This window comes from Lipotes vexillifer, unplaced genomic scaffold, assembly GCF_000442215.2.
Source record: "Lipotes vexillifer unplaced genomic scaffold, Lipotes_vexillifer_v1.1 scaffold458, whole genome shotgun sequence".
NCBI classification, from domain to species: domain Eukaryota; kingdom Metazoa; phylum Chordata; class Mammalia; order Artiodactyla; family Lipotidae; genus Lipotes; species Lipotes vexillifer.
The window spans coordinates 1,409,484-1,427,461 of record NW_006783957.1 but is presented as its reverse complement, the minus strand read 5'-3'; the positions used below and the strand labels follow the sequence as shown (position 1 = coordinate 1,427,461).

The window sequence follows — 17,978 nt, the reverse complement described above, 5'->3', positions numbered from 1 at the left end:
GGGAAAGAGACAGAAAATGAGAATAATGCAGCAAGAGGGACAAATCTGGGAGATCTGACATATTACTAACAGCCCCAGAAAGAAAATGGAGAGAAGCAAATTATCGATGAAGTAATGCAGAACAATTCCTCAGAGCTGGGGGACCTGTGTCTTCATCAGAAATACCCTACATCATGAAATTTCACAGCACCGACATAAAATAGACCCTGAAACCTAGGGAGAGGAATAAAACAGATGCCACCTGACTTGCAGTAGTGATATGGTAGGAAAGGAACACTCAGGTGATGCTCTCAAAGTTCTGAGGGAAAGTAAGTTTCAACCTAAAATCTGTACACGGCCAAATTATCCGTCATCTATAAAAAGAGTATCAGATATTTTCAGACTTGCAAGTACTCATGAAATCTCTCTCTTAGGCACCCTTGCCTAGAAAGTTACCACAATTGGAGGATGTATTCTAGCTAAATAAGGGCATAAAACAAGAGGAAAACATGGTACCCAGGGAAGCAAGGTACGCTGACCAGAAGGGCGACGAAGAGAAATCCCTGGAGGGTGGAAAGGTGAGACTCAACACATGAATGTTGACAGTCAGGAATGGAATGTTGGGGAAATTCCAAAGGAGGCTGAGGCATCTTAATATTGGTGACAGAGCAAGTGGAAGCATGAGTAAGAGTAATGAATTTACTTGAAGTTGTAGAAGAAATCATTGCATTCTGTTGAGTTACACAAATACAGGATGCAGTGATTAACAGCATGGATTGAGGGGCTAGACAGACATGGGTGCATATCTTGGTTCCATTACCAGCTCCGTGACCTTGGGTAGTTGAGTTGGGTTCAACAAGTCTTTACTGAGCACCTGTTTTGTGCCAGCCGCTCTTCTAGGTGCTGGACACACACCTGTGAACAACAGAGGCCAAAGCCCCTGTCCTCTTAGAGGTAATGGTCTGATGCCAATAGGATATTAGGTGGTGAGAAGAGCCAGGTGGAGAAGGACTAAGAGAACTAGAGATGTTCTAGGGCAGGGTGGCCAAGCTCTCCACGATAAGGTGTCCACTGAGCAAACACCTGAAGCCAGGAGCCATTGCGAATGGACCTGGGAAAGGATGTACCAGGCAGAGGGAATAGCCAGTGCAGGGGTCCTGAGGTGAAATCATGCTTAGCCTGTTTGGGGAACAAAATGGGGCTTCTCTGAGATTGTTTGCATATCCTGTTGTGGGGATAACGATACTGCAGCAATTATACAGGGTCATTACAAAGATCATATGAGATTGAGATCATGCCTATCAGTTGTTTATTAGCATGTCTGCATGTTAAAAGGGCCCAATAAATAACTATTGTTACTATGGAGAATCATGATATCAGCCCGGCTCTACTGGGCATTCACATATACGTACAATGAAAGTCATGACTCTGGGGGTCTCCCTTGACTGGAAGGGGGTAGGAGTGACATCAGTTCAGAAGTATCTTGTGATACCAAGAGCTGTGATAGAGGACCAAAGGCTGGGGGCATCTGTGGAGGGAGAGGCACATCCAGGTAGGAGGATCAGGAAAGGGCTCTTGAAGAAGGCAGCATTTGAGGGGGAGTTTAACGAAGTGCAACTGGACAGGTGCAGTCAAGTAGGAGAACGAGGTATAGCTAGGGAGGGACGGGCTACACGTCGGTTATGGGTAAGTGCCCAGTGGTGCCCTGAGTCCATGCAGGTTTAAGGTAGAGCTTAGGGCAGGCACCGGGGATGTACGTGAGGTCGAAGCCACACGTGGTCTGAGGTCTGCTCTCCTGAGCTTGGCTCCAAGGAGGTCTGACCACACTCAGGAAGCATATGGGAGCTAGGGGTGGTTTTTCTGAATAGAGATTTTTATCCCACTTTTTTTTTAATAAGGGTCCATGAGATTTTTTTGAAATAATAATTTCACCAGAACACCTTGTAAGCTTCTTTTCACTTGGGATTAGGACCCCAGGAGTATGGGAATGACTATTTGAGACGATGGACATGGAGGCAAGGTGAGGGTGTGAGGGGTTTGAAGAGGAACGGATTAAAATAAGGACCTGATGCTGCGAGGTGAGGCCAAAAATTGATGGATGGATGGATGGATGGGTGGATGGGTGGATGGATGGATAGATAGATAGATAGATAGATAGATAGATAGATAGATAGATTGATAGATAAGGACCCGATGCTGCGCAGTGAGGCCAAAAATGGATGGATGGATGGATGGGTGGATGGATACATAGATAGATAGGTAGATAGGTAAAAATAAGGACCTACTGTAGGGCACAGGGAACTCTTCTTAATACTGTGTAATGACCTATATGGGAAAAGAATCTAAAAAAGAATGGATATATGTGTATGTATAACTGATTCACTTTGCTGTACACCTGAAACTAACACAACATTGTAAATCAACTCTACTCCAATAAAAATTTAAAGAAAAAAAAAAAAAGGGACAAGTTCTCCAGCCCCAGAAATGAGCCAACTCTCAGGACAATCCCCTTTTCCCTCATTGAGAAACAGGCCAGGTAGTGTTCAGCCAGATGTTTCTCTGGTCCTGAAGTCTAGAAACCCGTCTTATTTCCTCAGTGCTGCAGATCACATGGACGGCTGGTAGAAATAGGAGTCTGCTGGAAAAATGCTTTTAGATATAATGTCGAATCAGAGAAGGAAGTGATAAGATGGGAAGAGACATGGAGACACACGCAGCCCTGCCTTGGTTGGTCACCTGGACTGTGGCTTCCTAGGGGGTCCCCAGCACCCAAGAGTGAGAAAACCTAGCTTGTATCTGACGCCATGGTGTGAGTTTCTTCCACTCGTTAGACTCCGTGCTTCTGAACTTAGGGCCAATGGGACATCGATGGTAAAATATGCCTTGGTTCCTCAGCAGTGCTTACACGATTTAGGTCACTGGTGTGGGTTAATTTGGGCAAACAGGTGTCTGTGGTAGCCACTCACTTTAAGTATCAATGATCCTAGTTAACCAACATCTCTGCCTTAATAAGTGTGAGGCTTCTTTTAAACATTTTTTCTTTTTATCTAAGCAAGAGGGATTATGGAGAGACCAATAGTTTTAGTAGCTGTGAAAATAACCTTCGATAATTAATAACTCAGAATCTCTCAAAATGGAGTTCATTTGCAACCAAGCCTGCATCAAAATCCCTCCCACCACAATATTTAACCAATGTGCATTTTATAATTTTTTAAAATTTATTTTATTGAAATATAGTTGACTTACAATGTTGTGTCAATAGCATTTTGTAATGTTAAAAAATTTGTCATATATTTAGTCCATGTTATACATAATATATGTCATGTATAATACATATTTCTGCTTATTATCTATATTCTAAATGTATGACAAAAATCACTATGCACACACCCATGTGTATGTATATATACATACACATATATGTGTGTGTATATATATATATATATATATATATATGGGGGGGTAGTTTTATATATGGATAAGACTTTGCATTTGCCATGGGATAACTGAAGTGAAATACCTACAATCTCTAAAGGCTAATCTCAAGCAGATCTATTGATCGATATATGTTTTTTTGTGCTCTGTATTACGAAAGCACTGACTTTGCTACAAAGAAGAAAGTATCCTGAATTTTCCTGCAATCAGAAGAGGCAGAGCATTTAAATAAGTGGGTTTATGGGCTCCCTGAGGGCAGCTGAGCCTTCTGCATATTTCAGAATGCCTCACCACGCCTCATCTAGTAGATATTCAACAAATGTCTTCAACTACCTATTGTAAAGCTAGCTAGTTGGTGAACGTGTTACATCCCATTGATAATTGGAAATCATCCTTAGTACAAAGCGAAGCATGAACACAAAGAGATACCAGGTTCTCCCCAAAGTGAGTGAAATATGAAAAAATTACCAACAGCTAACAGAAAAACTTGGCTCAATGGGTATTAAAAATCTGAAGGGTAAAATGCCTGTCCTCTCACCTCTGAGTTTCCCAGTGCTTTGGAAAGTGGCTTCCTATGTCTTTAGGTATCACAGTATTAACAGACGCCCAGACAGCAGTCCGTGGAATGTCATAGGCTCACCTGGAGAGTTAGCAGCTCCCTGTGTGTAACTCCAGAGACGAAAGCGATCATAAAACAGACTGCTTATTCTGTGGCGTCTGTATATGCTAAGGACCTGCCCAGGAACCTGCAGGGAGAGACTTGGCAGCAAAGGAACCAAAGAAAACCATTAATGGTCTTGACCCAGTGGACTTGAGCAGTGCTTCAAATTTCTATTTGCTTGTAAACATCTTCACACATACTTGATAGCATTGATTTTTCCTGTCTGGCTTCCTGGATGGTGCCTGGGCCCACGGGTGCCATGCTATTAAAGAGGGGGAGCCCGTCCTGATCTGGACTGATACCTGCCTGCATTCCTTGGTGTTTCTGGCTTCAACCCTAGCTCTCCTTGAATGGACTGGCAACATATGAAAGGGGTCAAAACCTCCCCTAGGAGATAAGTTCACACGTATGCGCGTGCACACGCACACACACGTATTCATTTAGGTCATAAGCTCAGCTGGTTAGAATCAGATCGTGCCACAGTCCCTTCTGTGGCTGAGACACTGCCACAAACAGACCCTTCACCTTGACAGTCTTCTAGCATATGTAGAGTTTGTTCTGCACTGGAAGAATCAATACAAATTTCTGTACTAGGAAAGCACCGGTAACATCACTACTGTACCATAGCAATTGGTGTTTAGTAGTAACTTCTTTGGATAACGTAACAGACCAAAAAAACTGGGTGGGAGAATTAATAGGCCTCATCAATCGTGCATGTATTAGGGACTTAATGTTTTAATATAACTTGTATTCAAATAGTAATTACTCATGTGTAATTCAGTGACTAACTGGATTCTAAAACACACACATACACATATTAAAGCTTTTACCGGAAAAGAATCAAGGAAGAATTTTAGTCCTCGGAACTGTTTATTACACAGCATAATTCCTCTCCTCTCAAACTCTTTTTTTGTATGCCAAGTATTATGTTGAGTAAAGTAATAAAACTTTAATAAAAGTGTTGATATACAGAAATTATAAAATGTAAATATAGAGAATGACTAATCTATGAAACAGCTTATTTGCCATTTTCCCCCCCAAATTATGTTGAGAGTTAATGGTGTCTTTCGCTTCTGGAATTATCACTAACGCCATTCCGTGGGTATTGGTGAAACATAGAAAGCAGTAGCAAAATGATACAGGGAGAATACATTTGAAGTTTGCATTTTATCAGCTAAATATCAAATTTTTGAAAAGGAATGTATACATCTATCTATGGTATATCTAGTACAATCTGAGTAAAAGGCCTCTGTTTAAGATGCTGAGATGCAGAACATCTTAGTTCAGATATTTTTCAAAATATTTGAAGCAATTTATGAAGAAAATTGCATACCTTAGCTTACTTTTGCCTGATACAACCCTTCTCCTTATCCATACATTGAGAATTTCCTCTGTGCCCTTTGATGGGCAGGAACAACATGCACAAAAATGAAAACTGAGCTTTAGTCCCCACAGCAGTTAGCTCTTTGGAAAGCAGAATGAAGATTTCCCATCCCTCCCAGCCGAAGTCTGTCTTTGCATCTCGATATAACAAAAAAGATGGGTCAGAAGCACCTTGTCCTGGATTCTTTTCTTGCAAAGATTCTTAATTGTCCCTAGCGATTGGGTCTGGGAGCCAGACTACAGATATACTGTTGGAACGTTGCACTGATGGGGTATTGAGAAGCATCTGTGGAGAGAGAAAATGACACTCGTTGAGTTTTATCCGCCTTGTTGATGAAGAAGAGTATCTGTGTGGATGTGAGACTATCTCCAGGGCTCCAGAAGGATGCCAAAGTTGAACACGTCTAGCAGCCAAGGAATACATCCATAGCTAAATCAGTAAGTCCTGGCTTCTCAAAGGGTGGTCTGTGGACCAGCAACACCAAGATTGCCCAAGACCTTGTTAAAAGTGCAGGACCGGGCTTCCCTGGTGGCGCAGTGCTTGAGAGTCCGCCTGCCGATGCAGGAGACGCGGGTTCGTGCCCCGTTTCGGGAAGATCCCACATGCCGCGGAGCGGCTGGGCCCGTGAGCCATGGCCACTGAGCCTGCGCGTCCGGAGCCTGTGCTCCGCAAATGGGAGAGGCCACAACAGTGAGAGGCCCGCATAACGCAAGGAAAAAAAAAAAAAAAGTGCAGGACCTCAGGCCCTTCCCCAAACCTGTTGAGTCAGAACCTGAATGTTAATCAGGGGACTCGTGTGCCCGTGACATTTTGAGAAATACTGAAACACACAGCTAGTCCACTCAGAGCTACTCTCTACCTACCCTGAGATAAGAAACCAAAAACAGATGGGCGCCAAACCACCACTGTCTATCTTGTGTGTTTCATTAGTACTAGTATCGTCTTAGACAAGTAGGTTTGCACAGGCTCTTTACTTGGAGCTATGTGTGAGTTGACACAGAACATCATCCAGTTCAGTGTGGGCAGGGAGCCACATGACCCTGGACTGAAAATAAAAATGCAAATGGTCCATCCTAAGAATGCAAAGATGTCAGACTCCACATTACTCATGCTTCATTACCACTGTCTCATCACTTGGTGCTTCCCTGCCTGTCACAAAAGGAATTGAACAAAAGAAGCCTATTTTTCTAACAGCTTGGGAAGAAATGCTTGTGGTTAGAGAGGAAAGACAAGGGGATAAGATCACAGGGGCACACTTACTGCTGCATCCTGACCAGGGATTTTGGCCTTTAAATTATTCTCACTGGAAAGTATTTGAGCCCCAATAGATGACAGTATTCATTTGGTAAAAGGTGAGGTAAAGTGTCATAATTACAATAAGTTGTATAGGAAACTTTATCAAGAAAATTGCAGAAGCTAATGCTTCTGCGTTTATTCATTGTCAGAGACCGTGTGAGCGTTCAAGTTCTTCGTGATAGCAGCAAAGCTGTATTACGTTGGCAAAATATGGGAAAAAGCTAGGATTTATGAAAAAGATGAAACAGGAGGAAATTTTTTGCTTTCCGAAACAGACTTATCATAGAATCATTTTATATCATCAGATGGCCTGTTTGTTACATTGAAATTATTAAGCTTCAGTACAATTTTACCACTGAATACAAATGAATTAATAATCTCCCTTCCAAACAAATATGGCTCGTAGCCTATAGTATAGGAAATGTGTCCATATATTTTAACATTTATAACAATATGAGATAAGATGTCAAACTAATTCAATGAATGATGATCATTTGCAAATGAAATTTAGTGCATGGACTTGACTCAAGATATACAGGAAATATTTGAGGGTCCTTTAAATACTGAAATTATTATGTGAATTGGCATAGGAGTAGGAAGTAGATTTTGGAATTTTGATTTGTGTCAAAAAGCAAAAATCAAGAATAAATCAAGTAAGTATCATGGCGAGCATTTCTTACATCTAAGGTGTAATATTTGCATCTCTTGGCAATTTACTTAGAACCCATTTATGATATTAAAAAGTTAACCAAAATTATGTGACCTTTTGTATTTCTGAAAGTGCTTTTTCTGAGGTCATTTTTCTCTCAGGAGTTTAATGATAACAAATATCAAGGCAGACTTTTTAAGAAGTTCAAAGTCCACAAAATACCTAGTTCAAAGCCATAAACTCTCACAGAGGGAAGGCGTTCTGCCTACACAGGCCATGCTGCTTGGCCACATCGCCTAGTGATGCCAACATATCTGCAGGGAACATACCCTGAAATCAGAGCATTCAGCAAGGAAGAGGTGCAGTGGGGATTTGCGAGGGGAAATCTGCTTTTATTCCAGGCTCTATGTGTCTCTATAAAAGTCCTATTTTGCCCTTCAAAGATGTGGTTTCACTAATAAATAGCAATGCATGAGCTGATTGCGCACAATTTTTTTTAAAAAACCCTGAATTCTTAGATTTTACTTTGGACTTTACTTCATAGCACAAGAAGGGTATAGCTCTTCTTCTCAAGACAGCTCTTTATCTCAGAAATGAAAGCACTCAGCTCTGCCACCTAGTCACAAACTCATCGAGTCAGCTTGCTCTGGTCCACTGACCGGTATGTCATTTAGGTCCTTCCATTTCTTTGCAAATGAGTATGTGAAACTGGCTCCCAAATTTGAAGAGAACAGGTCAATGGCAGTGTGTCCTTAAGAACCTAATATTGATATTTCCAAATGAAAACCTGCAAACATTGTTTCTTTGCAAAAGCAAGTGAATTCACATTGAATTAGCCAGAAATTGTATAGTATAGAAGTAAGAGAATGTGAATGGGTCCCAGTGAAAAACAGAATGAATTTGTTTCGTTCTGTTCGGTAAAGTAATTGGCATAATGTGGTAGTAAATGATATTATTTGAAGAAAGCAAGAAATGGTAAATTGAGGGTTGTAACACATTAGATACTGATTTCTTTTGGATATGTCTGTCTCCTCTCTCTTTGATTTATCTGGGAGAGGGAGGCAGTCAGGGTGATTCCTGTAGTAGAGTGATGAGGCATATGGGGTGCCCATTAAATGCACTTTGCCGCTCCACGCTTAGATGGACTGAGTTAGAATCTTTTGGGGGTTGTGTTTGCGAATCAGTGTTTCAAAGTCTCGCAGATGATTCTGCAAGGAAGAAATGAAGATTTGAGAACTAATCATATTCTAAGGAATGAAAATTCAAATGCAAATATATATATGTATGTGTGTGTATATATATGTATGTATGTGTGTGTATACATATATACATATATATATGTATTTGAGCTGAATCTTTGGTCATGCAATTCTCATGAGTTCCTTATGTGTGATCTCCTGTTGAATATTTCAAATCCTTTTGCTGAAAATGTGGTTACTGTGATTGTGAAATTGTGAGTTAAAAAATATCTGTTCAGTTTTTATAATCAGTTGTGGTATGAACTTATTATAAAGAGTTCGTATACTAACTGGCATTTCTTTTAAAAGACAATATGGCGGTCACTTCTGTAAGTATTCTGAATTGGCTCTCTGACAGAGGGCCTTTGCTCTCACTTCTGGTCCCCTCTATCTGAGAAACACATGGATCTCCCTCCAGCATGGCTCCCTTAAGTAGTCTGCTGCTGAAATGTCAGATCCTCATAAAGAACTTTCTTGACCACCATATGAAAACAGTATACCCTCCAACACTGTCTACCCTCCCCACCCTACTTTATTTTCCTTCAGTACCTTTATCTCTAAATGTGATGACTGACTTATTTTCAAGGCCAGGGACCTTGTGAGTCTTAAGCATCATGGTGTCCAAAACTCCTAGAAGTTGCTCACTCAGTAAATATGTGTTACATGAGTGAACGTATCAATCAACATGGATTAACTGGCACGGGTAAACGCTCTATGTAAAATCTAGCAAGTAGAAATTTATTTGCAAATCAATTGAGAAGTGTTTTCTATTGCTGGTCAAATGGAACAGAGCCTGTTGGACTCTCTCTCTGTGGGGTGGAGGCGTGAGACAAGCAAGGCAGTGAGGATACTTTACCCTTTCAGCTCCGTAATTATTTTCCATGTCAAGAACTCCCTGCAGGTCCGTCACTGGCTTCCTGCTGGATCAGCAGATGTTCGTTATCTTCACTCAGCAAGTTTAATTTATGCCATATCCCTTTCTAAAAAGGATTCCACCTTTTCTTGGTTATTATTTCAATATTTCTTTCCCTTTGAACTTCATTCATTCCTTCATTCTTTACAATTATCCATTAAAAAGCAACATTAATTTTTTAAGAAAAAAATAAAACCTTAAACTTTACATTTTCCAATAATACTTCACAGTTATCAGTTTTTTTCCATTTATAATATTTCACAATTAAATCTCTTAAGTTGTTTTTGATATTTTGATAATTTAAGGTACAGTGTTTGATTGTGTTTTAGAATCAAAAGATGTATTTTCATGAGATAACAATTTCTTGATTCTAAGATCGAGTGACGTGAGAATACCTATTTTTACGCTGCTTTATCAATTGCAGAGCCCTTCACACAGATTTCTCTGACCTTGATCCTCCCACAATGCCATGTCATACAAACACATACTATGATTGGTATTTTTACACTAGAAGTAACCAGGGCTCAGAGAGGTTCAATGACTTGCCTTGATTTGCCCAGCTGGTTAAACAGAGATCTGGAGCCCAAATCATGTCTCCCTATTTCAGTTTGTTTGGGAAAAAAATGACACAAGAAAAGAGCAGTAGAATTACTACTTTAGATGCTATTTGAGTTTACTTCAAACTGTTGGACATTATACGTCTGTGCTCCTAAGGCCCCCTTCTGTGTGCAGAATTGGAGGGGCAGCCATGCTTTCAAGCTTCTGTTGCCCGAAAACTGGGTTCACTTCTTGGTGGGTGTTGAGCCAATAGCCACAACCAAGCCAAAGAGCAGGGAGAGGAAAGATTTATTACTTGCAGTGAATAAGGAGAACACAGGGGATCTTTGCCAAAGCAGAGTCTCCCGAAACAGCAAAATTGGGGACATTTTAAGCTAAGGGTTCATGCATATTCATGAGGGGGCTTGAGGAGGGGATAATTCAGCATAGAATTGGGGCACAGGTTGACAGAGGCCAAGCTTTAGCTGATTGAAGTCAGGAAGGTCAACATCATCCTTCCATCCTCTACCTGAGTGCAGGTTTTAGTTTCTGCAGAACTCAAAGGTATATTGTTAGGTATATCCCTTAAGGAACCAGGACCCTGCCCAAGGCTGCACTGTTGTTTCTTGAATGCTCCTCCCTTGTTTCTGCAGTCCCTCCCTTAAGATCACTAATTACTGAGATCTGTTCAACAGCAAGCACTGTAGCCAGGCATAGATCACAGAATGGCTTAGGCCAAAATGGGTTCTCTTCTAAGAAAGCCATTCCTGGTTCTTTTTCTCCAGGGACCCCCTAACCTACCTGCTTACACTTCTGTGTAGGAGTTGCTCTTGTAAGTGGTGGTACTGGAGCGAAGGTACCTACAGAGCTCCAGGGGATGTCCCAGGTCTAGGGCCCCTCTACTCTCCAGGGTCCAGTCTGCCCTCTGAACCCCTGGAGCCCATACCTCCATCTGTTACCCAATGTAAGTTCCTGTGCCCGACGCACAGTGAGGCCAAACAAACCCAAACGTCAGCGATTGGATCAGAGAAAGGTTTATTGCAGGGCCAAGGCCAAGCAAGGAGAATGGGTGGCTTGTGCTCAAGATACCCCGAACTCCCTGAAGGGTTTCAGCAAAGCATTTTTAAAAGCCAGGTGAGGGAAGGGTCAGGGTATGTGATTGTGCACAGTTCTCTGATTGGTTGATGGTTAGGGAACAGGACAGTTAACATTATCAATCCATAGGCACCTGTAGGTCTCGGGGCTCACAGTCATCCAGTAGTTAATTTATTCCATTTGGTGGTGGTTTTAGCATCTGTAAAACAACTCAGGAAGTGTACATCAGATACTGTTATCAAGGTACTTCAGAGAGGAGCTACAGCAGAGGACATGTGGGGAGGGGTCTGTTCCAGGAAGACCCCATAGGGTCCTGCTTGGTTACACATGTCTGACACGGAACTGAACCTTTCCTCTCACCTCCCATTACCAGCACCACAGCTGAGTGGCCAGGAGTGACCTGTTCTGAGCCATCTGAGCATCCTTCCAAGTCAGCCCTAGCAGCAGTGGGCCAGTGACTGAGGTCCTAGGACACATGGTAGCTCTTGTGCAGCAAATGTCTTAAGCCTGTTCCTACATCAATTTGCAGGTTCTTCCCAGTCCTCCAGGGCTCCTGGACCTGCAGGAGGGCCTGACCTGCACAGAGCACCCATGTGGTTGTTACACTACCCTTCAGCCCTCCTGGATCACAACCTCTCTTAGCCTGTAAGCTGAGCATTCATGCTTCAGATGTGAGTCTTCAAACCCATTGATTTCAGAAACATATTATATATGAACACTGCCAGGGCCTAGGCTCTCTAGACCCAAACTTTGTCTTCTGAAGAGGAGAATTAGGACGAGTAAACGCATATGATAACATTGAAAGGTTAACATTGGATGCTGTAAGCATTGTGGCAGAAATTGGTCATAAAGTCTGGACACAGGTATTATACTTGCATGACATGGGTCTACAATGGCAGGGGACTGGTTGATGCAGTTGGGCTGGTTCGTGGGGTCTACTTTCCCTTTTCTCTTGGGCCCATCCATGTTTCCATTGCCCTTTGTCACACTGCTGTTCTGAGCCCTCAGCTTGGTCCAGGTGAGGCTCTCAGAATTGTTCTCCACCAACATAATTGACCTGGATATCTGTGACATTTTAATGAAGTCAGAGTTTCTCCAGCAATTTTTCTTCTTAACATTGTTCCAGTTTCTGGCAAAGATGCAGATGTTTACTAGTGGTGTTTTGAGTCCAGTGTTAATGCTGAGCACTCACTGTCAAATAGAACTTGATGGTAAAAGAAAATTACTACTAAAGAAAAGCATATTTTCTTTTTTTTCTTGTTTTTAAATTGGAGTATAGTTGCTTTACAACGTGTTAGTTTCTGCTGTGCAGCAAAGTGAATCAGCCACATGTATACATATATCCCCTCTTCCTTGGATTTCCTTCCCATTTAGGTCACCACAGGCACTGAGTAGAGTTCCCTGTGCTATACATTCAGTTCTCATTAGTTATCTGTTTTATACATAGTAATGGATATATGTCAATCCCAGTCTCCCAATTCATCCCACCCCCAACTTCCCCCCTTGGTGTCCATATGTTTGTTCTCTACGTCTGTGTCTCTACTTCCACTTTGCAAATAAGTTCATCTATACCATTTTTTTAGATTCTACATATATACGTTAATATACGATATTTGCTTTTCTCTTTCTGACTTACTTCGTTCTGTATGACAGTATCTAGGTCCATCCACGTCTCTGCAAAGGGCACAACTTCATTCCTTTTTATGGCTGAGTAATATTCTATTGTATATATACACCACATCTTCTTTATCCATTCCTCTGTTGATGGACATTTAGGTTGCTTCCATGTCCTGGCTCTTGTAAATAGTGCTGCAATGAACACTGGGGTGCATGTATCTTTTTGAATTATGCTTTTCTCTGGATATATAACCAGGAGTGGGACTGCTGGATCATATGGTAGTTCTACTTTTAGTTTTTTAAGGAACCTCCACACTGTTCTCCATAGTGGCCATATCAATTTTCATTCCCACCAAGTGCAGGAGGGTTCCCTTTTCTCCACACCCTTTCCAACACTAATTTTTTTTTTTTTGTGGTACGTGGGCCTCTCACTGTTATGGCCTCTCCCGTTGCGGAGTACGGCAGGCGGACTCTCAACCACTGCGCCACCAGGGAAGCCCTGAGATTTTTTTTTTTTTTTCTTGAAATTGCCCAAAATAAAACAGGCCTTGTTAGTAGGGGCTTGATATGTTCTTTCTTGCAAGAGTGGTAGAGGGCATGAATTCCAGAAGTTGCACTTTTAGCCTTTAATTCCTTGCCCCTCTTTTTTCTCCTAGTTCTGTCTCTCTTCCCATTAACTGTGCCCACCCAGCCACGAGCAACTAAAACCCGACCACAGTGGATAAAAGGAGTGCAAACAGTGCTTGGTTTAAAATGCCTTAGCTCTATGCATAATGCTTAAATATGCAAAGGTATTTTGTACAAGTGTCTCCACAGGGAAATACTGTGAACTTACAGTTCTGTCAAAAGCATGCTAATAAAAAAGTGTAGTATACTCTTCAAATATTTAATAATTGTACTATTGCATTTTTCTGAATACCAGCACATAGAAATTCTGATATCCACAGAGGTAGGCCTTATCTTAAGATTCTTGCTCCTTGCCTAGGACCCTTGGCCATTAATTTCTGATTTATGATACTAATAAAAATTTCCTAATGCCCAGTAAATGCTTATAAGAAGAGGATTTTCACACATACCCTCAGCTCATGTCGCCACTTAAAAGATCAGGAGGTCCTATTACTGTTCATCGTTGGGTATTTTTAGCTGCTTAGAACCAAGGAATGGTGATAAAGTTACACCTCTAAATCTACCAGGGATGGATAACTTTTATTTAACTATATGACATTTGGATGTAATGCCTGTTTCCTTGTTTTTTACACTTGCAAGTCCTTGGCAATATTACCAAAACCTTCAGAGGTAGAAAGAACTGACAACAGGAACTCAAGGCATATCGTACTTAAATAGATTCCTGGAAAATACAAGCATGTGATAATATTCAGTGTGATGTTGGCATTTGATAAATCAGATGGAATGAACCTAATTATGTAAAACAGTTATTTTGAATCTATCACTCATCTGAACGCTCTCTAAATCAGAACTTATTTAATTACTAGCAAAGGGAAAGGTAAGGAACTTGCCCACGTGATTCCCTTCCTTTCCTCAAAACATTCAGTGTTTGTTATCCAGACTGAATTCATAGAAGTCTTAGCACTGCCCCAGTCCTTCAGAATTGCTCTATTCTGTTGATTTAAATGTAAAGCAGCCTGTCTAAAATAAAACATTTATCTGTTGGCAATTTCAAAACTTTTGCATGGCTTTGTCCTCAAATATACTAGACAAGAATATCAAAATCTTTGGGGTTAGATCATTCTGAGGAAGCAGCCCAATCACTGAGCACTGAAGATGTTGGCTTTAAGGTGGCCACCGGTGAAGGCCGGGAAGCAGCAGGACAGAGGGAGAAGTGTCCACAAACACTACCAAAATCAAGGAATTCCAACTGCCTCTAACTTTAAGCTGGAATGGAGGGGCTCCCAGTTGGGACGATTCAAAGGCAGTTGACAGTTAAATCCCAGCGTGCCATGCGGGTTATTAGCTTTGGAGAGTTAGCTGAAGGGTCTTTGCTAAAATCATCTGTAGCCTTGTTTGGGTTTTGTGTGTGTCCTGTACTCACCATTGTTAGAAAACCGTCTCTCCTTGATGCCCCTTCACTGTCCCTAGATGTCCTCCACTCCATCTGTCCCCGTGGAGATGATTCTCCTGGCATGTGTACTCCTGTGACTCTGGCTTTCCCCCGGACGAAATATTCGCTCTCAGTCAACGTCTTCTTTTTCGTGTGTCAACTCAAGCTCTTAACCCTCATGAGAGTGTTTCCTCTTGCGCAGAGATTCCCTGTCCCACAGCACTGCTTCAAAGCCACACCTCTTCCTATACAGTGCAAGAAAGAAAAGAAAAAAAAAAGACACAAATAAGGATTTACGAACGCTACAGGCAAATGCTGTGTAGCCTTGATTTATAAATTAAACCAGTTTGTGGCAACCATTTGAACTGTTTCAGAGGAAGGTAGACTAAATGCAGATCCTTCCATTTGGAGGATAAGAGTAAAGGAAAACGTAACTTGAAAACCTTTTTCTTTAAAATCTGCTTCTCTCAGGGATTTAGACTACTGTAAGTCCGAACAGTTTGGTTCATTCATTGTCCAGGGAAAAACTGCTGATGAGAGAACAAATTCTGGTCCATTTTTCAGGAACAACATCAAGATGACTTGCCACCACGGCTTATGCATTTGCTCATCGTTTTAAATAAGAATTCCTGTTGTAAAATTTCAGGTGCAAGGACTAAGGGATAATAAGAGCTTTTTAGGTTTGACTTCAGTCTGCCTGATCTCTTTAGTGAGGAAACCTGCTACATTCGTTAGGCTGGGAAAAATGCTGTTTCACTGGCCCTGTTCAATGGGCATTTATCTCAGAATCATTATCATCCTTATACAGAGATCAGGTTTGGGCGCAAAGCAAGGCAGCTGGGTGATGCAGATAAGCTGATTAGCTTGACCTCTTGCTGCCATTCATTTGATTTTCTGCAGATTTCAACATTCCTGTCCCCCCCAAATTCAAATATGTCTTTGTTAAAACAAGTTCTGTTTGAATGTCGGTCGGGTCTTAACTGTCTCCTTGTCCATTCCTTTCAGCTGGGTCCCGGGCCTCATACAGCAGCCAGCACGGCCACCTGGGTCCGGAGCTGCGGGCCCTGCAGTCCCCAGAGCACCACATAGACCCCATCTATGAAGACCGCGTCTATCAGAAGCCCCCCATGAGGAGTCTCAGCCAGAGCCAGGGGGACCCTCTGCCGCCAGCACACACAGGCACGTACCGCACGAGCACAGGTGTGTATTCAGGACCCCGATGGGGGACCTGTCCACAGAGGGCGGGCCTGTCCACAGAGGGGTGGGCCTGTCCACAGTGGAGTGGCCTGTCCACAGAGGGGTGGGCCTGCTTGGAAGCTTAAAGAACACTCCCTTGTGAAAGGTGTGTGTGTGTGTGTGTGTGTGTGTGTGTGTGTGTGCGTGTGCGTGTGCGTATGTCCTGTTTCCTCAGAAGCATTATGATATGACCTGCTTCTCTCGTTAATGTTTGTGATGAGGATAGAAACCAAATATGACTCCACTTTATCTCCCTGAGTAGATTATAAATGAAATAAGTACAGGGGGGTTGTCAGCTCATTTTGTCACACAGGCAAATCGAAGGAAGCAGTAACAGTTTTTTGTACATCATTATTAGCGTATTTAATGAATATAACTACTTTAGGAAAGCACAGTCACTGTACAGGACATATAAAGGCATATGCCTCATGCTGGTGAGTGTTTTGTTAATGACACAGTCTACCTGTTTGCCAAGCTTGGTGGGAAGGAAGCATATTTACTAAAAAATGTAGCATATTTTGTAAAGCCAACTGAGAATTTATTTCATACACACTATTAGGCTGAATCATATGAAATTATTTCTGAAAAGTCGGTTATTGGCAATTGCATATGGTTCATTCAACTCTATAGCTTTCCTGGATTAAATATATATTTTAACTTGACACAACCTTAGGCCACGTGAAGGACAGTGTTTTCCAGAACATGAAGCCATTTGCAAAATAACTGGTCAAATGTCATGATTAAATGTGCTAGAGCACACTTATCCTAACTGTAAAATCAATATCTTTAAGAAGATACGGAGAATTGCACTTGCTCTAAAGCCTCCCATGGCTAAGTTAGCTTAGAAAATATTATGCTGCCGGTTTGCAGACAGTAGAGCTGTCTCCTTCATTGCTAATGATACACATTATCATCCCGGGCAGGGGCCGAGGTATGGGGATGCGGAAGCTCTGGTCCAGGCCTTGGCACCAGGCACTTCATCTTCAGACTGTTGTAACTTCCGGTTCCCAAGAAGTAGATCATAGCAATTTTGTTAAACTTCATTACGATACTAACTTATATGTTTTGAAATCCAGGCAAGCTACGTTGCTTTTCTAGCTGATTATTGATATTTACATTTCAGTATTTCACTGCATCATAGGGAGAAAAGCACAAAATACTCCTTGATTTCACTCTTGACATTGTAAATGCCATCCAGTGTTAATAGTACATATCTTAGTTTAGGTAGAAAGAATACCCATTTATTCTTCTGTCAGAGTTTCTCTCACCTTCAGCCTGCTAAATCTACTCCAGTCTGAGGCTGGGCTATTTTAACATTTAGCTTGTTGCATATTATTAACTAGGGTAATTTTATTTCCACCCACTACTTATAAAAGACAAAGATAACAATCTCGGTGACATTCAATATCTAATTTGAAGAAAAACTGACAACAAAAGGGATTATGTTGATTCTCTGTTCCATATTCATAGGCTTTTAGAATTAGCTCTCGTTGATAAACTTCTGGAGGTTTAATGAAAAATTAGCTACAATAGGAAAAAAATATTTCATTCATCGATCTCAAATTAAGGGCCAGGACTGATGTTCATACTTAACAACAACAACAGAAAACAATGAAAACAACAAAAGTAGTGTTTTCTCTAAGCCAGGGGTTGGCAAACGATGGCTCACAGTCTAAATCCAGCTCGTCACCTGTGGTAGTAGTGCTTGCGCGTTAAAAACGATTATCACATTTTTAAATGGTTTGCAGTCAAAAGATGGATAATATTTGGGGATATGTAAAAGTCATATGAAATCCAAATTTCGGAGTCCATAAACATTTATTGGAATACAGCCCCACCCTTTTGTTTCCAGATCATCTGTAGTTGTTGTCACCCTGCG

At 41.5% G+C, this 17,978-nt stretch overlaps 1 protein-coding gene across 3 annotated transcripts in view; it reads left to right on the top strand.

The window, feature by feature from the left end:
* Positions 1–17,978, top strand: part of CTNND2 (catenin delta 2) — a 950,773-nt gene that overhangs the window by 547,075 nt on the left and 385,720 nt on the right. For all 3 annotated transcript variants that reach the window (XM_007456448.1, XM_007456447.1, XM_007456446.1), the window contains one exon: positions 15,869–16,063. In XM_007456448.1, coding sequence (XP_007456510.1) covers positions 15,991–16,063 — 73 coding nt within the window. In that variant the 5' untranslated portion in view covers positions 15,869–15,990. The remainder of the gene's footprint in view (positions 1–15,868; positions 16,064–17,978) is intronic.